A 27236-nucleotide genomic window follows, 5' to 3' on the forward strand; every position below is an offset into this window, starting at 1 on the left:
TGGGCTGGACGGCGTGCCTACAGCGGGATTAGCGGTGTTTATTCGGATTGTCAGGATTTCGAGGTGCAAGAGTGCATGGTGGAACTAGCATCATTTCACAGTAAGAAAATAAACACTCTTGTCTCCTGTCCTGCTCCTGTGACTTCCAGTAGCAGAGGCCACCCGTGACCGGCGTGACGCCGGCCAAGCCCTTCTTGCTTGCAGACTCACGGTAATTTTGTGAGCCGCAGTCAATGCTTTGGCAAAGCCCAGCGTGAGAGCTCAGGCCTCGCTGCCCTACGCGAGGACCGCGGTCCCTTCGGAAAGCCGAACACACATCCCCTGGGCTGGCCGCTGCTATGGATGGGAGACAAGTGTGTTCAACCAGGTTTCAGGGGCTATCTTCCCACAGCGATACAGAGCTACGAAGAATGTATTTTTATACTCTTCGAAAGGTGAAGCTTGCCCTTTGTGAATCAAAATTCTCAGAACCAGATTCCTGAAGTTTCCAAGATGCCCTCTATATTGAAGGATTGTAAAGCATTTGAACAACAAACCTCTTCAGCTGCTCTGACAGCACATAGCACCAAAAAAAGGGTACAGAGGAGATGGAGGGCAGCATCATCTCCGAAGGATGGCAGAGCAGCTGCCACGAGCCCAACTGCAAATTCAACAAAAACACAGGACATAAAAGCCCATAAAAGCTCAAGAGCCTCAATTTTGCAAACACCCTGCAGCGATGCCTCTGTTGCGGGTCTGCCCACCGCCCCAGGACGCGTGTGAGCTACCCCAGCTGGGTTTTGCTGTTTGTGGAGGAGCCCTGGGGCTGCAGCGGCTCTTAGCAGACATCAGCATCTCTCCAGCGCGTTCCTGCAAGGCAGGATGGCCCCTCCAGCCCACGGGGTTCAGCATCTGCATCCATGGCTGCTGCCTTACCCGTTGGCCAAAGGCCGTGAGCAAACTAGTCTGAGAAGGTTAAGCAGCACGCGGTCACTTTGCTACAGATTTATTTCCATGTGAATTAATGAAACGGTACACACAATTCCAGAAAAAAAAAAAAAAAAAATCTTTTATAGGCCCATAATCCTTCTTTCACAGTACAACGCAACAGTAAAGGATTTAGTCAGTGTAAACAGAAGGTCCAATAGTGATCATCAGTTATCACAGATCAGCTGCACAAACACCACAACTACGGAGTTAATGCCATTACCACACAAATCGACAGTACTAGTACAAATCATAACCTTACCTACAATGCTTTTTCATGTGCAAAAACCATGAAAATTCAATTTACAGAAGAAGGGCACCTTCTCTAAATCTTTGTGGGAGCTGTAAACTGCCTCCTCGGGGCTGTCTTATCTATTTGGCAAAAGGTCTCGGGGCCTGATTCTCCGAGGTACCCTTAACTTCATCTGCAGCACGGAAGCCATCAGGGCTCTGCATCTGAAAACGAGGCACTCGTGTATTCTCTGCTGCAGCAGGACAAAATAATCAGCTGAGGATGAATCTGAGTCATTTATTAAATCACTCCTGAATTTCAGCTTAGATTCATTCATTCACCAAGACTATTCAAAACAGTCCTGGTTATATTATGCATGGATCGTAAGAGTTCACAGGGAACCCATAAAATCATAATTTGTTAACTTTTTTTTTCTTTAATATACTAACTGGTGTCAAAAGCCGAGGCTTATGGTAATGTGGATAAATTATTGAAGTCGAAGGGTCAGAGAAAGAGAGGGATGCTACCAAGGCTACGGTAAAACGTTATGCTGTGGCCATCTCGCAGCGCTCAGCTGCAAATTTGCACCTCAGCTGGGGATCGCCCGGGAGGGAGCCCTGCGCTGCCCTGAGGCTGCGCCGGTGCACGGGGCCTGGCGATGGGACCACGGGCTTCCAGGGGGAGCAGAACCGTTCCGCACCTCCGGCTGCACCAGCACCAGCTTTGTAAATTGAATTCATAGTCGGATTAAACAGGAAAAAACAAGAGGTAGTTATTTATCATACCTCTTCAAAAAGGCAAAACAAACAAAAAACAGGATGTAGAAGTGATGCAGTAAACCTAAAGTCAACAGGTACCTACTTTTTTTTTTTTTTCCTTTTTTGTTTTTTTTTTTTAAACACATGAAGTTAAGTTACAGACATCATATAAAATGCACACTTTATGGAAATCCTGCATAGCAGGAAACAAAGAGGCTAGCGCTAATCCAACAGCTACGTTAACAGCGAGACTGCCATTTACCGGTGCAAGGAAGATGCCTTATCTAAATATAAACAGAGCGTTACCCCCCTTCTAGAGGAGTCCTATGGCAACACTTACACATTTTGTTCAGAAGGAAAAAGAAAGCATTTTCTTGGGGATAAACTGCCAAAATAATTAGTTTCGCACCTGGAAATTTAAGGCAATGTTATTTAGACCTGAGGAAAAAAAAAAAAAAAAGTTTAAATTTATTTTCTCAACTATACATATACACTCAAAAATTCAGTATTTCCCTGTCTCCTCCAACTCTCAGGTGGTGCTGGGGAGAACAGCCATGGGGAAACTGCTCTGAGGTCTCAGGGTCAGATCCTGAGAGATGCAGAGTTTGTTCCAAGGAAAGCTAACGGGAGCTGTGAATGCTTGGACTCAGCCGGCTCTTTTTCTTGTATTCTCTTTTTAAACACCTCTGTTTAAGCCCTCCGAAGAGGGTTAACTCCAGAACAGGCCTGTAGTGCACCGGTAACCCTGAAAGGTATAGCAAAACTGCAGCTAAAATAGACAATAAAATTACATACAGTAAATTTCTGTGATTCCCCCTGTTCAGGAGGAAAAGAAGGATGTCAGGGTTAACAACTTCACTGCACCTTTAGCCATTCCCATAACTACAGAGTAAATCCTTTAACACTAGTGTGAAATCGTGAATTGTTCTGTGCTCTTCCTTGGAAAATAAAAATTAAAATTAAAAAAAGAACACCAACAAAAAAAAAAATCAACTCGCAAACATTTCTCATTAAATGGTAAGAGACACGAGAGAGACTGGGTGGGGATTACAGACCCACAGCATGCTAAGGAGTTATTAAACAAAGTGCAATGATTTGTGACTATACAGGAGGACAGACGGACGGACAACTCCCCTTCAGTACCACCTAGATGCTCAATACCTCTGGAGAGGTCCAGAGGTACTGTGTCAATCCGTAGCCGTAAAGCTTGTGTTCGAGGTTGGCCGGGCTCCACGGCCCCGTGTGCAGCTGCGGCAGCTCTGCACTCCTCAGCTACGCCCGTGGCGGCAGGAGAAGGGATTCGCTCGCACAAAGACACGGTCACTTCCCAAACGTGAAATTTGGTTGCCAATTGAGGATTTGGTGGCTGGTTCTAGAAAGCTGCTTGAGCCACAACTGAAAGATGGACTCAGCCCTCAAATCTGTGCACGCCTGGTGTAGTTTCTGTGGGATCATCTCCTTCTCCTAGACGTGACTACAGACACCAAGCATCCCTCCCTCCTGCTCCCCTCCGAGCAGCCAGACACCCGCAGTCCTTGCTATGGGCTTTGGCCGGTGCCTGCCGTTAGCCCGCTACAGCAGGGCTTGGGCAGCGGGGCACTAAAAAGCAGAAAGTCTCCAGGTCCCAGCTCAGGTTCCCACAAAGCGAACAAGTTTATCACTGTCCGCTGCCCGGCAAGAGGGTCTGTGAGCAGATTTTTCGCTGATATTTCAAATGTGACTATCCAAAGATCAGAGATAAATAAAACCAATCCTCATCCAAATAGAAAGCGATTTCCACTGCTCGCCAGCACCTCCCTACCCTCCTCTCACAGGCTCAAAGGATGAACAGGGAGTCAGCTCCTTTACTTACCCCGCTGGGAACTAAACCCTTCGTCAAACCACACATTAAAGAAGCTCACTGTGTGCAAAAGACTCTTACGCTAAAACAGTTCCACCCTACACAGTGCAGTCAACACAGTTTTTAACTTAAATTTGCAGCTTGTTCTTTACAAGTGCTTGGCAGAGAATATTTATATTCTTCTGACACCATATAAATAATATTTATACAGCTTAGACATTTTGAGACATGCATTAGACTTTAGGTAGTACATATTTCTTTATCATATATGCAAATATTACTGTCAATTAAACCGAGCAACCTTATGCCGGACCATGTCTTGCGTTATCCAGGACATTTGACGGTGGCTCCGAATCGTCCATGGGAAGGACCAGGCGCGTTCCCCGGATTACGAGTTCATGGTCCCCAAAAGCAAGCTCCCGATCAAGTGCGTCTTCAGAGCTGTTTCCCACGAACCGCCGCGACGTGCCGCTGGATGCGACAGAGTCAGTGTTGACGGTGGAATCCCCGTAGGTCAGACTGATGTCCCCGTCGTTCAAAATGAGGTCAGAGTCATCGTCCTTCAGCTGCTCTTGATTCTGGGCAACAAACAGGAGAAAAGTGCTGTTTAGGTCTTCCTGAATTTCTGAATGTTCAAACATCTTCCTGACGTTTGAAATCGCATGGTGGCAGTGAACGAGCAGACAGAGGCACTAAATCACAGACCACGCACCATGACCATAACCAGATGTGCCACACGCACACGCATCTCCGAGCCCAGGAGATTCACACAACACATTAACTACTCTGCAGACTGCCTAAAAGGGCTCTCTCAGCTCTTCTTTCTGATGCCATAGCCAGATACGTGGGGAATGCAGTTTTGAGTGGCTTTGACTGGACTAAAATACCCATGACCACAGGAATCGCATCGCCGACCCATCAGAGCCGTCTCTGTTTTGTGCAGGGAACTTGATGCTGATACTTTGCGGGCAGGGCAAGAAAACTCCTGCCACGGCGAGCTGCTGCTGCAAGGGGCTCCTGGGCACAGCAATGCCCTGCAAGGCTGGAAGAAAGCAGGGGATGGGGAAATTGTGTGTCCTCCCAGCTGGGCCTGGGGAAGTACACCCATGACAGCTTCCCTGTGATAGCTTCACTGAGTCAATCACTGAGGAACCACCATGAATACACCACAAGTCCCTTCATGACCAAACAGTCAGCTGGAAAAGCAAAGTGCTCACGGGAATTAGCTCATCCATCAGCCCCAGTATCTGACCTCCCCCCAGGCTCCCAGCTCAACGCTGCAGAGCAGCGTCCAAAAGCTATGCAGAAACGTAAACCCATCAAACTCCACCGACACCGCAACAGAAAGGACACGGATGGACTCACTTCGTACGCCTGAGGACTCGTCAGGCACCGGGCAACAGGCCCACAGCACCCCGGGAGCGTGGTCGTCAGAGGAGGACCACTGTGTGTCAGCAGAGGCTTTAGATAGCTACAGAGAGGGTTAAGGAAGAAAGAGGAATAGGGCAAAGTCGAGGGGTGGGATGCAGAGGCAGCGGTGAGGGACTTGGTGTCTTGAGGAAATCACAGGAAGGAAAGAAACACAAGTCCCTGGAAGCACCAAAATTATAGGGATGAGCAACGTGAATGCAACCAAACACAGCAGGACACAAGCGGACCAGGACACAGTCTTGGTATGAAAAGGCTTCGCAGCATCACTTGTCCCATCATCCTGTGCCTCTCAGCCTGGCAAATCGCTCCTCCACTAATTCACGGCAAAGCATTCGCAAGGGAGGAGAGGCACGGATCTCACAAGAGGGCTACAAATGAGACCCCCTGCCCTTCCTGCCCGCCTGCCACTGGGAAGGAGGACCCCTGGGCTTCCAGCCTTGGAGAGCCCAGCTTTGAACCGAGCTACCGCTGCGTTCCCAGTGAACGGCGGGTGGAAATGGTCATTTCTCACAGCCACAGACATGAGGAGGCGCAGATCAAAATCCAGCAGTGTGACGGGAAAGCAAACACTGGCTCCTCTGCCAAGCGGGGAGCGAGTCACGCTCCGAGTCAATGGAGTTGGTTGGGCAGACGGGATTTGGCACGGCGCATGCCGACCACCATTAAAGGATACTTGTGATCGAAGTTGTACCACATGCGGAAGAGCCACGCACTTTCTGCCTTCGTACTCCTCCTCTCGCTCTCCGGGACGCCCTGCGGGAGAGCAAAACATCAAGCAGCGGCAGGGCAACGTGCCACGACCTGGATCAGGGCCAGGAGCCCCCACGGGGCAACAGGTTCTCCCCACGGGGACGTAAGAAGACGCACACCTTCCCACTGCCTCTTCAGAAGAGGCATTTGGGTTGCAGCCAGTATAAGGACATTCACACCACAACAGGCTGAAGGTGCTTCCAGCACCGCGCTCTGCATTTAGCAGCATACAACAGCCTTAGGGAGGTGGTATCAAAGCACAGAGTGACCATTTTTCTGCTAGAGCCTTCCAGTTTCTGGCCCGAAGGTTTAGAGTGCCTCAGAGCCAGCGGCTGCATCCAGACATCACATTTAATAGTGACTGACAGGTCCAACCTCCATCAAATCTCGCCTGAGATTTTTGTATGCAAATATTCATGTGTTATGGGGGCTCCTGGCTTCCTTTTAGTCAGAGAAAAAAACATAAAACTGTTTGGAGCGGACTGTGAATACAATCACATATTTCACAGAAATCTGGCTTTCAGATTTAGGGCTCTGGGCTGCCTTTAGCATTTGACGCTTTCTCTCCAGGAGGTGAACAGCCCAATAAATGGGTCTGAATAAAATGAACCTCCAAGGTGCAGCACCCACACTGAAATCAAGTAGAGCCACAGCCACAACACGCCCGGGCTGCAGATGCACAAGGCAGGAAAACTCCCGACGCCGCAGGGCTCCAGCATTTATCTCGGCGCGGCTGGTGGTTCCTGGGCTGCCACATAACTACCCCCAGAAAACGTGGGGGCAAAAGAGAGGTTGAGGGCACCCATGGGCAGAAGTGGGACAGAAGACGCTACATGAAATGAGTCAGTAAATGGCGTTTCTGTGCTGCCCTGGACGCTGGGATGAGGCAGGGAGCCTCCATGTCATGCGCATTTTGGCATTTATTTCACACACAGCAAGGGAGAGATCAAATCTATTGCAGCAGTAATGTGGACTGACTAAACAGTCCAGCATTACTCCTATGCCCTTCTTTCCAACTGAATAAAAGCAAGCCTCATTATAACCACAGAGAGCACAGAAAAGCCGTGACTCCCACTGACTGCAAACTCTTTCACCAGAGGAGCTAAAAACCCTCCCACAGCTGGAAGGGAGCGGAGCACAGACGGGCATTCACAGGGTCTCCGACGTAACCCCTGCACCCACAAGCACAGCACAAATTCCCCTGCAGAGGCTGCCCGGCGGCGCCGCACTCACCACGTTCTCCTGATCCGCGTCCACACCGACTCTGCGGAGGAGAAAATGAGCACAGGGTTAGGACAAGCAATGCCAGGCGGGTAGGCACCGTGGTTCAGGGGGAAGGACATGATCTTCCTCTTCTCTCTTAAAACCGAGCACCTTAACGTAAGGTGGGACGAAGGAGAGGATGTGCTGCGCCAGGAGAGCCCCACGCACGCCGCACTCACCGGATATTCAGGCAGGACAGCATGGCCGTGGTGCCCCCGCCGAAAACCCACACTGTAAAGAAGACGATGAGGAGCGTCGTGCTGAACATCATCTGCCGGGCGTAGGTGGCCGTGTCACGGATGGCCAAGGCAAACGCCATGGCTCCTCGCAGCCCTGCCGGGGAAGGGACGGCGGAGGAGCTGTGTTAGCCCACGGCACAGGCGGCCACCCCCGCCGCAGGCTTCCCCACCCGGGATTTAGATCACACTGCCCCACGTGTGGTCCTGTCCCTCTGACGGGACATCCACCACCGGCGGAGACCACAGTGCTTTAACACTGATGATTTCACAGCATACGCCGTGGAAGCCTGGGTTATCACCACTCTTTCCCAGCCCAGAAAGGCAAACGCTCCTCCTGCCCCGCACCATGCACTCAAGTGCGGGGCAGAAGCAGCTCATTCCTACGTCTCGAAACCAAGGCATTCACACCACCAAGCCTAAGGGAGCCCTCTCCTGCCCAGCCTCTTCTCCAGACATTGCCCGTAAGAGATTTAGAGTTGAATAAGGAATATTTCCAGGCGCTCGGGAGCAAAGAAGTGCAGATGGGCCACACGGTTGGAGGCAAGGATGCGATAACGTACCAGCAAACATCATCATATGCTGTAAATTTGTTCCGATCTTATTTCTTCTCCCCAAATTCAGTAAAAATGACAGTGGGTAAATATTGGCAGCTCTTCCTAGGAAGATAGCAAGCTGTATTTGCACACGTTAAGGAAATTACTCTTCCTGTGTCTCCCATCGCATCCCACCTCTGCACAGAGCCAATTTCTACTGCCTGACGGCAACGCTGGGGAGCCTCAGAAACGCCGGTCCTCTGGATGCAAAGATGATAACCCCGCTCTGAGTGCTACAGCAGTGTGGGAAGAGCACGCTACTGCCTCACCGAAGCAAAGTACACACTGCAATTCAGGAATATCATACAGAGACAAGCACAAATGGACAAGGGAAATGATGAGAGGGCAGGTTAGATGAGTGAGAGGAGCGAAAACCCACCATTTTCCACTGTATGCTCTCCCTTGCCAGGTCCATTTTCCACCCCAAGAATTATTTGTCTTCTGCTAAGCTCAAGTTATCGCAGCTACCGCAACCCCTCTGACATTCCCTGGCATGCCACACTTCACAGCTGGGTTTGAAGCTTTAAGCCAAGTCCCATTCCCAAAGATTATTCAGCAAAATGAAAGCAGCAGCAGTTGAGAAGGAAAAAAAAAAAAAAAGTAATACTCTTTCTGTTTTCATAGCCTGCGAGATACAAGAATCACCAGCCCCTTCATATTGCTTTTTATCTTTGAAGCTGTCTTTTAATACAGCACCCAGATGGCAAAAATAATCCTGGAGCCAGTATTCGGTGCAGTCTTGAATAATGTGGAAAATGCTTCCAGCTTTTATGTTCTTTCCTGAACATCATGAATTTGCATAAGAGACGTATTTCATGATCTCTCTCATGAATGAGCTATTTCATCAGTGAGTTAGCCAGTTCCTACTGAAGAGGCACAGCACGAAATTTCAATCTCACCGCCCAAATGGCATTTCCCTGCTTTTCGCTCCCTTTACCCCACTGCAGCCCTGCAAAAGCTCATTGGGGAAATTCAGCAGACCCCACTGCAAACCCATGCGCCAGCACTGGCAAAGATAACAACGTTGTTTTATTTATCAGTATAAACCTGCCTCAGTGCAGGCAAAGGGTGAAAACAATTCTGCACATCTGAACTGGCTTCCCTGTGATATGAAAAAAATTCCTTCAAAATCCTTGTTTTTCTGAGACATACCAGGGCCGATAGCTTGTTTCCGTCAGCATCAGCCTGCAGAAGGGGAAATCCTTTCTCATTACATCATTCAGAGGCATCTACTGTAGCTTTAACTGTGCTATTTGATGAAAAAAAAACCCAAGCGTTTTTTCAGGGTCAACCAAATGGAATAGCAGAGAAAAGAGGAAATAAACGGCTACACCAGGCAGTTCCCATTTGCAAAGCGACTCCTGGTGCCACGCTGCCATGTGATGAAGCCCGGTGCTTCAGCACCACGTTCACATCAAATACCGAGTCCCTGCAGCAGCTGATTCGAATGCCCACAAAAGGAGACAAGGGAGGGAAGAAAAAAAACAGGAAAGTTGGGAAAAGAATCTCCATCTTCTTAAAATAACCACCAAAGGCACCACTACACGGGAGAAATCCCCTTTTAAAAATAAAGCTAGACTGACTGAAAAAAAAACCCCACACATTTGAATGAAAAACACAAATTGGGAATGAGGCATCTCTCCCTTTCTTTTTTTGTCTTACAAAATGGGCTCCAAAGGATACGAAAGCCCCCACCACAAAGGTAGGGTTAAAGACGTGGTTCTGGAAGGTGAACAGTGCAAGTCCCATGTAGGAGAAGATGAAGTTTTCTGCCAAGAAATTCAGAAGCTCAAACAACTGAAAGAGAAAAATAAATTAAAAGCGAGTTAGACATAACATAGATTTAACAAGAAAAACATGTTAGCCCATCCGTCATGCAATAAATACTTCTGCAGAAGCAACGCCAGTAAAACCCATCTGTAGAAAGACAGATGCACCTAATTTGGGCTAGAGGGAAGGAAAAAATATTGAACTTGAAATTCAGAGAGGCTGAAGGGGGCTGAGGAGCTCTCACCTGCTTAGTTCTGTGTTGGGACTCTGTAGATAAGTTGTTATAGGTATAATGGGCCTGCGTGATCCCGCAGAAGAGTACGGCCACCACACCTGGGGAGCAGAGCACCACGTTAGACCCCTGGTCATGAAAAGGGAGCTGAGCTGCACCCCAATACTGTAGGGGACTTAATGCAATAACCCCAGAACCCAGAATAATTAAACTTCTGAAAGCAGAGGGAGAGCCCCGGCTGCAATCGATACTGGGAGAAGCAAAACTCAATAGCCCCATCATCCCTGCAGCTCTCCGTCCCAGACGCAGGGCTGTGCTGGAGCTTGCCTGTAAAGCCGCACGCTTCGGCCAGCAGGAACGTGCTCCAGGACATCAAGAAGAACAAGCCGGTCTCCAGCAAGGGGAACTCCCGAAGTTTGGTGAACTTGGTGACGTTGCAGATGATTAAGGACAATTTGGAGAGAAACAGCAGGCTAAGAGCATATCAAATCCAGTTGTGTATTACAGCAACACTACCCAGCCTGCCCCTAAAAAGGCTATGGCACTGCCTTTCATTAATTTAGACAGAAAAATCATGAAACACTGCATCTGGGTGAGATACAGCACAGCAAAAAAAGGAGCTGTTATGCAAACACTTGGAAAAAAAACAACAGAAAGGATATTAAAGCTGTCACAACTCCAGTAGCTGCTCCCATTGCAAAAGATCCACTGAATATCCCCAGGAAGATCCCGATGGACTTGAACATCGCTGTGACATCAAACGTGTGGCTGTTGTCGCCCGCCGGCTGGTACGCAACAATTGAACTGAAAGAGGGAGGAAAAGCACACACAAGAACAAAACACTGCTTAGTCTGGAGGGAGAGGCACTTCCACGGCGCGATGTGAGCTTTGCAAAGTGCTACGACCGCTGCCAACACCGAGCCTGAGAAATCAGGGAGACAAAACCCGAGTCCCGCACTGCAATCCCCCCGCGCTGACAGCACGCAGCAGCAGCGCGCTCGCCCTGTCCCGGGGACTTTGGGATCCCCTTTGCTCCTGGCCAGCTTTCTGCAGCTCAGCCACCCCTCCTAGGCAAGGATCTGCATTTGCTCTTTCTAGACATTAGAGAGCATCAGACCAAAGCCCGTCTCTCGCATGATCTCCTGCAAATATGTTTGCTAGGCGACAGTCCGTCATTTATGATGGCATTTTGGGGGTTTGGCATCAGCTCTCTATAAAGTCAGGCACTCTGGGACCACAAAGCATTCAAGTGGGAAGCCTACATTTCTCCATCAACTCCACAGAGGCAGCTGATGTGAATATCCCCTGGAGAACTGTAAATTATGCCCTTTTACTGCATTTCACGTGCACTACATTGATTTTGCACTGCTCCGAGTTCTGAAGCGAAATATTGCAGGGTAGCAAGGCGAACGGAAGAGTGCCGGTTCACTACAGCAATGCTATTATCTTCATCCACCAAACTTCAACAGACCTTTGTGATGAGATGGCAAATAGGTCTGCCACGCTGATCATACCTCTGAATCTGCTCTCTCCTAAGTCTTGAGCCTTGCACCTTGTCCCCTATCCATCTCCTAAATCCCATTTTAATATCAACTTCTTACACTGCTTTCTTCAATATAAACTGACCAAAAACATTAACTTCCTAGTTAGCAATCCCTCAGCTGTCTCTGTTAAAACTTAGATGTGAACTTTAAACATTTGCTGTTTAACCTGCTGAGTTATGCTGGAACGGAAAACTACTGCCTCGTGCACACATCCTGCAGCTTTCTCCCCTAACGACACACCAACATTTTTCTGCAACAGGAATGACAATCCTCCCCTTTCCAACATGTCACAAGTCACCTCCCCTGCTCAACTTCCCTGCTTTTAATACATTTCATTTTTTTGCATTGTCTTTTACACTGCAAGCCGCAGATTTCTCCCTGTGATTTAATTTTTTTCGTCAGTCCCATCCTCTACTTCCCATTCACCAATGTGCTTTTATTCTGGGGCTTGGGGTTTTGGTTTTTTGTTGGTTTGTTTTTTGTTTTTTGTTTTTTTTTTTAATCCAGACTGGTTTCATTTCCCCTCCATAACCAACTGTTTGGATGTTGGTTTTGTGGTTTAACCCATTACAGTTTTTCTTCTGGTTTTGCTTTTTGCATTGCTACAGGACATTACTGCCAGCTGCCCTTTGTGTGCTTTATTTCCCTGTTCCTGCCCACGGGGGTCCCTGTGGCATTTAGCCCCTGCGAAAGCTCCCTTCGGAAGAAGCGGGCAGAGATCCTGCGGCTGCATTTACCCCCCTGCTCACAAACCGCAGCCCCGGCACCTCACTGCCCACCGGCTTTCAGTTCTGGGTTCAATTCCTCTTCATCCTGCAACCGGTTCCCTGCCGCCAAGCCAGGCCAGGCCAGGATAGCACAAGGCAGGAACAGAAAGGCACGGATTCTGCTCCCCAAGCATGGGAATGGACGTTTGTCCAGGACTGAAAGCAGGGAGGAAAGGAGCCTCGGAGGGCACCGAGCTCCTGGCAGAAACCGTGGAGGGGTCACAGCCCGGGGCAGCGCCAGCCCCCGGCTCCTCATCCTCCCCCGGCACGGGGACGGTGCCCACAGCGCTCGCTTTCACCACGTGCGAGGAGCCGATGGTGTTTCTCAGGGCAATCACCGAACCCCCGCACTTGGCCGGCCACGGCTGGGGGCCCTCTTCACCCCTGGGGACGAAGCAGCACCCACCGCCAGCTGCCACCCAGGCAGCAGCTCCTCCATCAACGCAGAAACCACCCGATTCCCCATCTTCCCAACTCACCCCTGCAACTCCTAACTGGGAAGCAGGTCTTCAGCTTGTGGGAGCAGAACCGTCCCCACGCGGTTCCCCCACTTAACGCCTCTGCTGTGAAACAGGCAAATGCCAAACCAAATTTAAAAAAGGGGAACCATAAATAGGAGCCCTGGACTGCTCTCAGAGGAGCTCTCCTCCCTGGAGCAGGAGGCCCTCACCTCCTCCTTGCACCCAAGATGTGGTTGTGTCCAGGTGACTCGAGGCTGTCCCTGAGATACCTGCACCGACCGATACCTGCCACGCTGACCAGGGCTGCCGTGCGCTGCTTATGGTGACCGTGAAGACAAAGACCACAGCAAGCTTTAAAACGGGTACGGGTTAACTGCTGAGAAGCCCTTGAGAAGTCAGCATCTTGCTGGGCCGGTCTGCACGAAAGCCTTGCGGCAAAATAACTACTGACTGCAGCTCGGAGCTGCTGTTTTGGTGCAAATTATCTTTTTTTGGGGAAGGGGGGCGGATTGAACTCAGCTTGTGGAAGGAGGAAGGCAGGAAATCAGAGCAACAGCTACGAAGCTGGTACTGAAAGAGTGCAAGAGGCAAACCACCACGCACGGTGCAGTCACCTGCGTGCGCGGAGATCCACCACAAATGTCATTACTCTGATGCTGAACCCACCCGCTCCCACCCAGAACCTCCCAGCAGAGGCTGGAAGACCCTGTCTCCTCCCCACTCAGGATCGCTTCTTAAACACGACCTGCCTGCGCAGCACTTACTCTCGCACCAGCGGTGACACATCCAGCATAAAAGCCAGAGCGAGGAATACAAACAGTTCCAGAAACCTCAATAGAAACATTCAATTCAGTAAATACAACTCACGCGGCTGGCAATACGCAGCTCACAATATGCTACTTGCTGCCTCCACCTCAGTAAAACCCACGCAACCAGCACGCCGGAGTGACAAGTATTCCAGAAATATTTTCTGCATTAGTCTTAGCTATAAGTTAACCTGTCACCACTGCAGATATTATATATCTCCAAACAAATTCCCGTGATGACAACACAGTGAAAACGCAGATAAAATACGTCCTACATGCAGAGGACATAAAATATTAAAGAATATAAAACATTCTTTAGAAAGCCAGCAAGCTCCCAATGTGTTCAGTCCAGGGTATTAACTCTGGCTGTAAGAAATAACATCATCTTGATGCATGGAAAGTCGGGAGAGAAAGGAAACAGCTGTTTTACCAACTATTTCCACCAAAACAAAAGCAGGTATTTGTGGATGGGAAGGAAGACAGGTAGGAGCAAAGCCACCAGCAAGGGGTTTCAGTGGGATCCTGCGGCTGAAAAGCAGACACGATGCTTTTCCCATTTCACAGGGACATAAAAAACTTTCTTCTGGCTGGGTCAACCAGCCATAAAAGCAAAACAAAACTATCCATCATGCAGGGGGAAGTTGCAAGGACAACCCGCAATCCTAAGCTGCGGTCTGCAATGAGGAGATGCATTAGGTCACTACAGCTTTTGGGGACACTTAATATGGAAATCTGCTCTTGCAAACACTGATGTTCCTATTTTACAGGAGCAAGGCTGAGTGGCTCCCCCCACGCCTGACATGTAACATACATAACAATTAAAAATAAAAACAGAACACACTTACGAAGACAGCACTATGGCAACGGCATCATTGAGGACGCTTTCGCCAAAGAGAAGGGCATACAGCTCAACATCAACCTGGAGTTCATGGAATATGGCAAGAACAGTCACTGACAAATAGAAAAATAGAGAGACATTCAAAAAAGGTGCCGTTATTTTGGTGTAATCAAAGACAAAACGCCCCTTTTTAGAAAGCTGCCTTCCTGCACGTCTGTGCCACTCTGCTGTGATGGTGCCAGCCGCCCCCCGTGCTCACTTTGATAGTCTTCCTTCTGCCCTTTCAGATTTGGATTTGCTTTATCACTTCGCTCCTCCTCCTTTTACTAAAACACATCCTGGGCATTAGGTCTATTGAGTCTTTCGGGGGCAGACATGCGCAAACTCTGCTCTGAGCTTCCTGAGGGTCTGAGCTCGTGGGCTGGACCACAGTACCGCGCTGACATGAGCCACCCAGCTTTTGGGATGCCATTAGCCTGGAGCATCAGGGAGAGCCTTCCTCCACCTGCAGAAGGCCAGGAGGATGCAGGCTTGTCCAGGATGATGGCTGTCTTTTCCTTCCATCCCTAATACTCTGAGAGAAATCCTCGGATTCAACACAGGCTGACACACTGGAAGTGCCAGTGTTAACATTTCAGACCTAACGGGAAAAAGCCAGGCATCGGCTCAAACCCCATATGGGTGTTTCTTGTGATTTACGGTCACATAGATGGGAGTACCCTCGAGTCCTTCCGCGATCCAGCGGCTCCAAGAAGATAATGAGAACGCAGCAGGTTTTGCATATCAGCCTTGCGAAAACATCACAACATCCAAAGCAAGCAAGATGTAACACATGGTGCATCGTGCACAGCTCAGGCTGCCGCGGAGGGCTGAGCTAAGTCCAATCAACTTCTGTGGAGGTCCTTTAAAACAGCATGCAGGGACTCACCTGTGCACACTGAAGGGGGTTTAACCCATTTATGCACAGGGAAATGCTCCATTTCTACCTGTGAAATCTTCTTGTTCCTATTTTGAAGCCTGGAGAAGGGACGCGATGCTGACAACTCGTCTGCAGCATTTCTAAGCGTTACTTCTACCTACGGTCCTTCCTGCCCATCTGCCATCAGATCCACCGCACCGCCATCGCATCTGCGAGGTGCTCCCCGCTTTGCAAACATGCCCCCCTCCCGATGTCGACACCCCGGCTAAGTTACGGGGAGGACGCTCGACCTCGCAGCCACGTGGCAACAGCTCCCTGCTAAAGGAACCAGTGGCCCGAACGCACGCCCACTCAAGACACGCTTGGAGAAGCTGGAAAATCATTTAACCTTATTTTTTTGTTTTTGTTTTTTGTTTTTGTTTTTTTAAATAAAAATATCAGCAGTAATAGACACACCGATACCTGGCAAATCTTAGGGAAACATAAAAAATAAATTACTAAAAACTCATGGGGAATGGACATCTCACATCCCCACCTGGCAGACGGATGTGGCTACTGCCACGTTATGCTGCAGGTTGTGTTCTGCAGCGTTATTCTTGCATATATGCATATACATACAACGCTCCTCATTTTGCCTTTGAAAACAGAAATGACTCATTGTTAAGATGAGCAGGTAAAAGTCCCAATTCATCTGGAAACGACAGCCACTGGCACTTGTTTCAAAAGGGCAGAAGACTTGGCTTATCCAGGCATGCAATCTCTCCTTTCCATGCAAAACTGACCACTATCGGCATTTAAAAAGATCCCTCAAAGCTACTGTAAGGCTGAGGTGCGGGCAATGCTGCCAACCCCCAGTCCCACACGTAGCAGCCAGGCTGCAAAGGAAGAAATTCAAGCCCTGTTCAGCAAAGGGCAGGAGGACAGAGGGGCCTTTCTGTGGTCCTGTGTTTTTAGGTGAAGCTGTAACATGCAAATAAACAGCTACTGTGTAAAAGTAATCGTGAATGAAGAGAAATTCAATTGAAGAAGCATGTTTTTCATAGTTCTGATTAGCAAAGTGTTTCAGCAGACCAACCTGTCACTACTGTCCTCAGTAGTGCTTGTTAAGATCAACTTTCAATTAGATTTAGCACCTTCCAAAATCCCACCCAAATGGAAGCAGAAGGAAAAGAGCTAAACTAACCAAAACCATCAGCTGAACCCTCCCCACATCACCCATCTTGTTCTGCATCAGCTGTTGGCACAGAAACACAGTGGATCTGTCCCAAAACCCAACGAAGTCAAGAGAGAGACTGCTAGGCCTTCACTGCAAACAAAGATTTAGGAAGCAGAGGTTTGGAAGGTATATTACACGTAACTAGAAGGAAATAAGAAGGCACAGAGACAAATTTGACCTCTAGGAATGTTGCAAATAAACTCCAAAATTCAGAAAGAGGGAACTTCCACAGAGTTCAGACTTTCTTCCCCTCTTCACCACAACTCAAAACAGATCAAATATAGGTAAAATGAGGGGGAAAATAACCATCTAACATACCTGGGTCAGTAGCCGATACGATGGCACCAAACAGGAGGCAGTCAGTGAAGTAGAAGTCTCCCCCGAGCTGCCCAGTGACTTTCATCAGTGCCACGCAGCCATACACGACAGAGCTGGTGATTAGAAGAGGCAGTTACTCATCTCTGCAGTGAATGAAAACGACATTCAAATGGGCTCAATTCCCCTGATTTGCCAGATTAACCCCTAAAGTTATCCCAACGGCAGAGCGCTGAAGAACTGTACTGGATGAGCTGAGCCTGGTGAAACCCCAGGGCTGTGGTCTCGGAGACAAGTGCCGGACCATGCACATCAAAGCGCCCGCCGCACCGGACCACAAACACGGCACCGGTGAGGAACCAGGACCGAAGCTCCTCCAGGAGCATAACACGACTAAAGAAAAGCAGCAGCCAGGCTCGTAGGGTCTCACAATCATTTTGCAGCCTTTCACATTAACACGTTTCAGTGGGATGACCTTGGCCTGACTTTGAAATAGCCGAAACTTTCAGCGAGGAACAGATAATGCGGATGCCGAGTTTGCTTGAATCCACCGGACTCTCCAGTGGAAAACACCCTGCGCCAGCCTGCGCGTTACTATTCAGAGCGGGAATCATCCAGCTCCCTCTGCACACGGGGATAAATATCTGAAACACCATCTGTGCTCCCTAGGCACCTGCTTCCAGCAAGTAAGGACAGGACAGGCATTTAGGATCCTGCCCCTCCTCTGTCTCATGCTTGTTAGGGCTGTGCTTTCAGTAACTTGAAGTTACTGCCCGTTTTTGCAAGACAATCTTCAGAGAAGCGTGAAACTTTCCCTGCCATGGATATAACTATTCTGCATGGGATGCTGAGAAAGCACTATGCAATTAGACAGCAATCACCCCGTCCACACGGCAGAAGTTTGGACCGTAAACAGTAGTATTTGCCGCTGCTGAGGAGGGGTAGCAGAGCGCCTGCGTGATCTTTCAGGGCTGGGATTAGCAGCCGCAGATCCAGGCTCAGAGCACTGCCTCCGAGCACAGCTCAGACCCCCGCGGAAGAACCAGACCAGCTCCGACCACTCACCCGATCACCAGGCAGGAAATTGCCGTGCCCAGAAAAGCGTACGCTAGGATGGATCCCAAGTTTCTGAAGAAGTGCCTCTAGAAGGAGGAGGACAAAAAAGAAAAACTGAATTACATTTTGCTAACAATTTATTTCAAGCCTGCACAGGCACTCACACAATGTCCGTAGCAGCTTGCACCTAGCTCAAACACCACAAGCTGGACAAGCACGGCAGAATGATGCCCAGCAAAACAGTGTACACCACCAGACCAGCAGATGTTAATGCAGCATTAATAAACATGAACATGCCATTTTCTTGTACCCGTGTATTTAATAAGGTGCTGTTCCAAGTCCTGGGAACTGATTTCCTAACCCTGCAGCATTCCTCCTTCCTTCTCCCGCAAGCTAAACAGGATCATTTTCCTCTCCTTCCAAATCAGCATTTCAGAGAGCTGCTGCTTTCCAAAACCTTCCCACCCACCTACATGTTTTGAAAGTAAGGATGGCCCAGTTGACCTCAAAAACGCCTGCGCAAACCCGTGCTGGAAATGGTTGAAGTCGCTGACCCTTCCCGGGGCAGAGGGACGAGGGACGGACAAGACTGACTGGGGCACTCTCAGCCCTGCTTCCTACAATCCTGCATGTACTGGGGAAAACCATACCCAGCTCCGCAGCCTGGGCCTGCTGAGCAAGCATTAAAGCACTCTCAAGTATTAAAAATGTTCTGGAGGCAGAGGAACTAAAAACGTAGACGCTGTAAAGGCACGTACCCTTTTCAAGCTGTAGCCTGCATAAAATATAATTGGAGGAAGCAAAATGTTGAAAAATACTTCAGGATCAAAAGTCACCTGTTAAGAAAAAAAAAAAAAAAACAAAACAGTAAAATGGTTTGTTAAGACTTTGCAAGACAAAACACAAATAAGAAAGTCATCTAAAATATATGGAGGAAACCCTGTACCCCCGCCAGATTAAATGCTGTTGGGTAAACACTGAAGATGTGTGCGGGATCTTTGGGGGACACAGCTCAGAGTCTAAGCAGCTCAAAGCAAGATCAGCTGAAACTAGAGTTTCATTACATTGTGTTTAACTTATGATTTATAGCTAATCACAATCTGATCAAAGTTAAAAAAAAAAAAAAATCACTTAGAATCATAGAATCGTTAAGGTTGGAAAAGACCCTTAAGATCATCGAGTCCAACCGTTAACCTATCACTGCCAAGTCCATCCATACCATGTCTTCAAGCACCGTATCTATCCGTTCTTTAAATACCTCCAGGGATGGAGACTCAACCACTTCCCTGGGCAGCCTGTTCCAATGCTTGACCACCCTCTCGGTGAAGAAGTTTTTCCTAATATCCAACCTAAACCTCCCCTGGCGCAGCTTGAGGCCGTTGCCTCTCGTCCTATCACTTGTTACTAGGGAGAAGAGACCGACCCCCACCTCGCTACAGCCTCCTTTCAGGCAGTTGTAGAGAGCGATAAGGTCTCCCCTCAGCCTCCCCTTCTCCAGGCTAAACAACCCCGGCTCCCTCAGCTGCTCCTCATAAGACTTGTGCTCCAGACCCTTCACCAGCTTCACTGCCCTGCTCTGGCCACGCTCCAGCCCCTCCATGTCCTTCTTGTAGTGAGGGGCCCAACACTGAACACAGGACTCGAGGTGCGGCCTCACCAGTGCCGAGTACAGGACCCGTCCCCATGGAGGGAGTGGGGAGCATCACTCACCTCTCCGATCGCCGACTCCCTTACCTTTCTCAGCATCTCATTATCCTGGACGTTATTGAGCTCCTGGGCGCTGATTTCCCCCTTCAGGGTGTACTCGTAGTACTTTCCGCTGACGTTCACCAGCAGCGTGGCAGGACTGGTCTGCACTTGGCAGCTCAGCGTCACGTTGTTGACGTCGCTGGGGACATGGATGCCGTAGCGCAGGACCACGCCGACCAGGACCCCTGGGGAGGGACACGCATCGGTGAGACGAGCCACGGCAAACTCCCGGGACGATCTCTTTGAGCATGGATGCAGCAGCAGGTACGCCAGGATCCTGACCCTCTGCTCAGCTGCTGAGCACAACCACCATCCAAATAATTGCCTGAGTGATATTAAACCATTCGCATCTTCCCATGAGCCATGCAAATGCTCCGTGCTCAGGCAGACTTTCTAACACCAGGCATGGACTGGTCCTGAAGGCTTTTAATTACCCAGCAATCAGTCAGACCCTCACTCTAGCGCAGCAAACGGCCAACACCGAGGGCGCACTGGTTTTCTCAGGGCGAGCACCCTGGCATTGCTGGCACGTAGCTGGAGACCCGGGCAAGGCACTGCTCATGTTTGCTCAAACTATGCACGTTGCACCTGGAAACAGCAGGCATCAAGTTTTGCCACTACAGAAATACATAAAACCCTTCATTTTTGAAGGGGATCAAAAAAGGTACCAAGCAACCATCACGAACGCTTTGAGGATGATGAGCATCCTTCACAAGACGCTGCAGCACCATACAGCCGCCTCCCGCACCAGGGAGCTTTCGCAGCACACAGCAGCAATCCCCATTTTATAAAAACCATGAAAGTTTCCCAATCCAGGCCGACCACCCGGGTCTGCTCCTCACCACCTGCAAGCTTCAGCTCTGCACCACGAGCAGCAGCCCCAGGGCAGCCCCGCGAGCCAACGCTGCCTCCGGCTCAGCTGCTGCGCAGGAGTATCGCGGGGTTAATTTGCAAGTCAGCAATTTATACGGCACTTTTCATTTGCAGCACAGCTGATGAGCTGCTCTCTGAGGTCTCGCATCCAGATTAATGGTATTCACACTGTGCAGGCTCCTCCGGCTCCTTCTCACCCGCGTGGTGCGCCGAGTGCTCTCCTGGCAGAGCTTTTTGACATCTGCAGGCTGGGGAGGAGGGATGTCCCACAAGACACCTTTCCACGTAGCCTTCAGCACAAAAGGGTTTGGAAACTCCTCGATTAAGGCAGAGCTGAGCTGCCGCAGAAATCCTGGATCTTAACCCCATCTCTGAACCACACATTTATGAAAAGCTTTCAGACATGTGGGAACTAAATGGAGACCGCAACACTCGGACGGCTTCTCCATTTGCCTCCCAGGACACTCCTGCTTCCTCACTGTTGCCTTAATTAAGATCTTGCTCTGTGCTTTCCTACAGGCAGGGCACAACCCCGACCAAAGGGAACACCGAACTCTTCCTCTGCTGCCATCTCACGGGAGCAGAGCCTGGGCAGGAGCTCTGCCGCGGCCGGGCGGGAGACCGCAGGGCCCTGGCAAATACAGCGTCCCCTGCAGCCAGTTCCGATCTGCCACCCATTTTTTGCCTTCTCTTCCCTTGACAGCAGTTTTCCAGGATGAGATTTGCTCATTTTGCCGATGGCCAGAAGAAAAGCCCCCACCTCCCGTCCCAGGGGATGTCATGCACAGCAGGGCCACCCAAGCACGCATCCAGGCCATGAGCAGAGGCAGAAGAATCGGCTGCAAATGGACTCATGGCTGCTAACCCATCACACCGGTGACACAGATGGCTCATCTCAGGGACCAGGCTGACAGACCCGGGAGCTGCACCCAAAACCCAGTCCCTGGTCACATACAGCACTTCTGCAGCACAGCTGAGCTGCTCTCACAAAGCTACCGATGCTTTTAAGCCACGTAGAGTCAACCGCATGCTCACCACATGCTTTGGGCTTTATCCTGCACTGCACTATTGGCACAGAATCGCCCCGACAGTAGCAGAAAAGGTCCCTCTCGGTGCACAACCAGGCACGGTCAGCTCCAGCAAGGAGACCTGCTTCAGGGAACGTCACACTGTGCAGAGCATCCGAGAGCTGCTTTCACACCAGCGTCACTAAGAGGGGACACCCAAGAGGAATCCTTTTGCTTACTTTTCTGCTAGCCTCTTTGTTCCTGTGATCTTCCAGTGCTCTGGAAATAAAAGTATGGAAATGAAGGCAAGGATGTCAAGAACATTGAGATGCCACAGCACGTATTTACATGAGCATGTGGCAGGGGGGTGCCTGGCACCACAGCGTCGGGACGAAACACCCAGGTTCCCTTCCACCCAGAAGATGATGACCCCCAAGCTACCATAGGAGACAACTGAAACTCTTCACTGGGATAAAGCGAGCTTCAGAGGGTTATTTACATCTGCTTATGACTATTAAGCAGCTTTAAACACTTACAGTGTGAATTCAAATGAAAGGGAGGAAAGGCAGACTGGAGAGCTCATTTACCCTCTACCCTTGCAACTGCTCCTCCATTCCTACGGAGCAGGCAGCACCAGGTACACGGCGCTCTGCAGCCCTCCAGAGCTACCTGGGGTGGCTTTTAAAAAGTCTTTTTTTTAAAAAAAGTTTATTTTAGAGCTTCACGCCGGAGTCAGAAACCTCCAGCAGCAGCAGCTGCCTGTCTTTTCTCAGCTGGAAACCCATCCAGCAATCCCTTTAAATGCCCAGGCTCAGCGCTTTGAGATGAGAGGCAGGAGGGACGGACAGACATCGCTGCTGGGAATTCAGAAGGGATCCTGACTCACCCACCTCTCCACTCTTAATCCCCGTCCCAAAGCAGCGCTGCATCGGATAGCACCCCTGCTCGTCCTCGCCGTCTCGCTTACCCGGGCAGCTGTTCCCGGCCCCGCGTGCCAGCCGCAGCCAAATTCCCACTCTGGCCAGGAATAGGATAAGGGAAAAGGGTCGTATAACCCTACAATATCTGCCAAGACCGCCGTGCTTGGGGCTCCAAAAATCAGGCGTTTTATTTTGCCCTGCAACACACTGCCGGGGAGGCTCCCAGAGCTCTCCAGATCTGGGTGGGAAAAGACACCCACGTGCAAATATGCATCTGCACAAAGAGCTCTTGGTGTGCGAACCAGCCAGCAACGCGCCAGCGGCTCCCGACGCGGAGATACCATCAGAGTCACTTCCAGGGAAAGCATGCTGCCGCTCTGCGCAAAGCCAATGACTCCGCCAACATCAAGATGACCCCACCACCAGCTCCTCCTGCCCAACGGTGGATCTCTAATCAACCCCCCCCACCTAACGATGCTCCCTGGAGGCACCTGGGACAAACCTGACTCAGATGCCAAGCTTTTTCAGGCACCAAACCCAGTCCTGGGCTCAGGCTACTTGGACCAAGCCCAGGGGACCATGTAGGTCCTCCTGGTTCTGACGGTCTTTTAGGAAATGGTTCAAATTCTCTTGGCACTCGAAGGGCCGTCCTAGCAGCAACCCGTGAGCCGCTCCGCCAGTATTGACATGCTTGTGCAGCCAAAAGCTTTATAAAACTGAGCCCTGGGAGGGAGCAGAGCGGAGGGAACCTGACACCGAGGAAGCTGCCAGCCAAAAGCTGCGAGGAGTAGAGAAGCTAAAGGCAAAGCTGGTAAATTAATTGAGTTTTTATGCAAAGTGCAAGAGATTATTTTCATTGCATTTCTCCCAACTTCATTAAAAAGAACAAAAGCCCATGGGCTTTTTTTTCTGGGTGCTGTTGAACATTTCCGAGGTAAGGTTTTAAATGAAGACTAATATATTACCATTCAGGCACTTAACAACAATGGAAGCAGACAGGATCCCCAGGCAAGCATTAATCTGGACACCAAAAGGAAAGAAAAATGTAGCGAGCAACTGAAGACACCCTGACAAGAAGCGATTTAGATGGACGCAATCCAGAAGCCAAGTGGGAACAAGTACAAGGAAACTAAACTGCTGGAGAAGCTCCTGCCACATCTGCCGTCAGACCCCGAGAAGCACTGAAACAAGATTGTTCAATTAATCATCCTAAATGTTGAGTACCTCGGATGTGGGAACCTCATTTTAAGCACTGAAATGAAGCTTAGAGGCTACTCAACACCTATTGTCTGTCATCATGAAATGACTCCAGCCTGTGCCCAGCTCTTGAACACCAGCTCTGAGCCGACGGTGTGATTTGCAAGATATAAATCCACCCGGAGCAAGAGCTTATAACTTACAGTAAAAACACAGGCACCAAGGAAACTCTGACGTATTTCTGCAAGAAGAGATGCATGCAAAAGTTTCATTCGATTTAGTTGTTGGGTTTTTTTTTTAATTAGAAAAAGACGAGCTTTTACAAATTGCTTCTCTTGCCCAGATTTCAGGGTCTGTTTTGCAGCCTGCCTGCTGCCACACTTCCACATTTTCAGCGGACTTCCCTGGGGCTGAAAACATCGCAGGGGCTGAAAACATCGCAAGGGGCCGGGGACAGCGAAGCAGAAGTGGTACCTGCTTTGCTCCCTGCAGCTTTTAAGTTGTCGCTGTAAAACAACAGCATCTCACCACTTCTTGGGAAATTACACATCCCTTTTCCTACAGCAGCTGTCACAACCTGAGAAGCAAACACCAAAAGGCTCAATAGCAGGGAAAAACTCGGGATTTTCTGCTTGACCAGACGGGTGGTGTTACCGATTTCGCCAGCAATTCTCTAAGCACAGTCTGCAGAAAAGCAGATAGAAAAGATGCATTTTATGGATCAGCAGGAGACCGAAACGACCCAGGTCATCCTCTGAGAACAAGGGGAGCACTCAGTTGGGTCAGGGAGAACAGAGAACCAAGAGGAAGAAAACTCCAGGAGAAGAAGAACAAGGTTAAGGGCAAGTTTGAAAGCATGAAAGGAACAGAAAGTCCATGTGTCGGCGAGCTCTGAGGCAGCAGGAGAAGAAAAACCTTCCGCGCTGGAAGCACATGCTCCTGCAGCGCAGCTCCCGTCCCAGGGAGGTGACCACCCCGGCCCCGGGCAGGAGGCCAGCAATGCCTGCACCCGCCTCAGCGGTGGCTTGCAGGAATCTGAAAAGGCAGACCGGTATTTTGTGCCTCTGGGCTGACGCAAGTGCCTCCACCCCTTCGTTTGGAAGGACACTTCCAATTAACTGAAACTTAGGATCACAAAAGCCAATGGCCCAAACAGGTCAAGTCACAGCCTTCAGAGCAAAGCTTTCTGCTGGGCGGGGGGCTCGGCCATGCCGAGCTGCTGCTGCTCTGACCAAGCTTGGTCGCACATCACCCAAAACCAGCAAGAACAAGGACAGCACAGAGAAGAGATGCTAACCACAGCACACCAGAAGACACCTTTTCAATCCTAAACTCAACAAATCTTGTCTAGGTAAGGATCCATGGCCACGTTAATCACTGCCCCAGCACAACTCCCAGTCCTACTTTGGTTGAACTCCAAGTCACGCTAGATAACCCGGGCAGAGCCACGTACGGCACCTCCATACAATGGTTCCGGCCACTTCACGAGGCCACGCCACCTCAGTAAATCACAGGCCACCATTAAAATTCAACCCGCTACAGACCCGCTCGCCCAACCCACGGCCTCGCTCCACTTCTTGTGGGAACACACGTGGGGCATCTCACCGAGAGGTCCTGTCACAGCGGGAGGAGGAACCCCAAAAGTCGGAGCTCGTGCGCACAGGTCTGCGAGCAGCAGGACCTAAGGCTGCTGGCCCTGCAGCGCCCTGAGCACAGCAAGGGGTGGGAGCATCTCCCCAAATGGACCCTCTGCTCTTCTTGGACAGCTTCTGGAAATTCAGGGGATCTAAGCATAGGGTGGAAAGACAACCTCTGGCCCCAGCGTGCGGGATGCAAGGCTGCTGACCAGTGCAAAGCCTGGTCTGTGCCGCCCCAAGTCTCCGCTCTCAGCCCTGGAGCAGGTAAGCGGGACTTGCCGGTGCTCGGTGACATGGTTTCGAGGCCACTTGGCATATAGTAGCCCTCGACCCCACCAGCTTCACCCGTGCTGCAGCCACCCTGCAAGGCTGCCTGGAAAAACCCAACCAGTTCCTCACCACCAGAGATTTCGGAGTAACGCTGTCCTCGACAGCCCTCGATATCTAGGGTTTGGAAAACAACCAACCCTCCCTCCAGCAACACCCCGATAACGCTCAGCACGGGGCGAGGCGGGACAGGGCACGCAGCCTGGCTGTTCCAGCGAGACAGCAGCACCGGCTGCAGCTGGGAGGGGACGCGGCACGTGCCCCTGGATCCCCGCACCCCTTCGCCCGCGTGGATGTCCACGAAACGAGCCCTGCCGTAGCCATAGGGGCCGCCGGGCACCGAAGAAGGGAACGGCGGGTTGCCGGTCCCCGCTGCCAGCGCCCACACTCGCAGCATCCTCTGGCCTCACGGGGCTGCCAGGGAAGGGGGCGAGAAGGGGAGAGCGATGGGCGGACGGCGGTGCCACGATAGCAGGCAGCTGGGCGCCAACCCAGCTGCTCCAGTTGGCCCAGCGCACAGCCGGGACCGGTTTGGATGGGGCTCCCGGTGCTCAGCGCAGGGCGGGCGTGGGGTGGGCGTGGGGTGGGTGGGCGTGCGTGGGGGTGCCCGCGCCCCTCACCGTAGATCATGGCCAGGCCGGTTTCGTGGAGGAAGCGGGCGCGGCGGTGCTTGAAGAGCCAGATGGTGAGGATGGTGAGGGTGAGGAGCAGGATGAAGACGAGCAGGTTGGCGCTGTCCTGCCGGTGGCTTTCCTCCGCCGCCTTCTCCGACACGATCTCCTCCTCCAGCGCACCGGGACGCGCCGCCACCACCTCCCCGCCCGCCGCCGCCCCCCGCGCCCACAGCCCCGCCGCCGCCGCCAGCACCGGCCCCGGCCCCGCCATCGCCCCGGTACCGGCCCCGGCCCCGGCCCCGGCCCCGCCGCCACCAGGAAGCGGCGCTGGGCGCAGGCGCCGCGGGGCGGGGACAGCGCTGCCGGGAGCCCGGATAGGGACGGGGCTGGGGCGGGAGCGGTGCCGCGGGGCCGGGGGAAAGGTTTGCGGCGGAAAAAAGCGGGTTTTTTTAAAGCCAGCAAAGGAGAAGAGCGGGGGGGGGGGGGGGGGCGGCGCCTGGAAGCTCCTAAGGGGGGAAGGCGGGTTGCAAGCGAGCAGAAAAGGTTTGCAAAGAGGAGAGGTTGCCCGGTTGGGGAGGAGGCTGCAAGCTTGCAGAGGGGGGGGGAGTCGGGCCGCAGGGGTGTCAGGGGCAGAGGGCTGCAAGGGGAGGCTTGCAGGAGTGCTGGGAAAGGGGTTGCAAGGAAAAAAAAGCGTGTTGCAAGGGTGCGAAAAGGGATTTGCAAGGAGGAAGGTGGCCAGAGTGCGAGGAGGAAACAAAGAATTCCCGGAGAGGCTTGCTGCAAGGAGGAGGTTTTGCCCGGGCCTTGGCTGGCACGGCAGCGGCCGGGGCCGAGGAGGGCGCCGTGCGTGGGGTGCGCTGCGGGCCGCCCCGGCCCCCGGCTCCCGTGCGTGGGGACAGCAGCAGCCCAGGCTGCT

General features: G+C 51.2%; 1 protein-coding gene across 1 annotated transcript; it reads right to left on the reverse strand.

Annotated features, from left to right (window-relative positions):
• Positions 1 to 1063: 1063 nt before the first annotated feature.
• SLC9A6 (solute carrier family 9 member A6) lies at positions 1064 to 26591 on the reverse strand (the record flags this gene model as incomplete). The annotated part of the gene is made up of 16 exons (XM_082323593.1): positions 1064 to 4374; positions 5162 to 5267; positions 5901 to 5980; positions 7211 to 7241; positions 7420 to 7573; positions 8040 to 8151; positions 9756 to 9869; positions 10087 to 10175; positions 10402 to 10507; positions 10737 to 10878; positions 14498 to 14603; positions 16944 to 17056; positions 18006 to 18082; positions 18755 to 18832; positions 19731 to 19930; positions 26327 to 26591. 16 exons carry the CDS (start codon positions 26589 to 26591, stop codon positions 4099 to 4101), a joined length of 2049 nt encoding a protein of 682 aa, XP_082179719.1. The 3' UTR covers positions 1064 to 4098.
• Between the last annotated feature and the right edge of the window lie 645 nt (positions 26592 to 27236).

The sequence above is a fragment of the Platalea leucorodia genome, assembly GCF_965183815.1.
Source record: "Platalea leucorodia genome assembly, chromosome: 10".
Classification (NCBI taxonomy): domain Eukaryota; kingdom Metazoa; phylum Chordata; class Aves; order Pelecaniformes; family Threskiornithidae; genus Platalea; species Platalea leucorodia.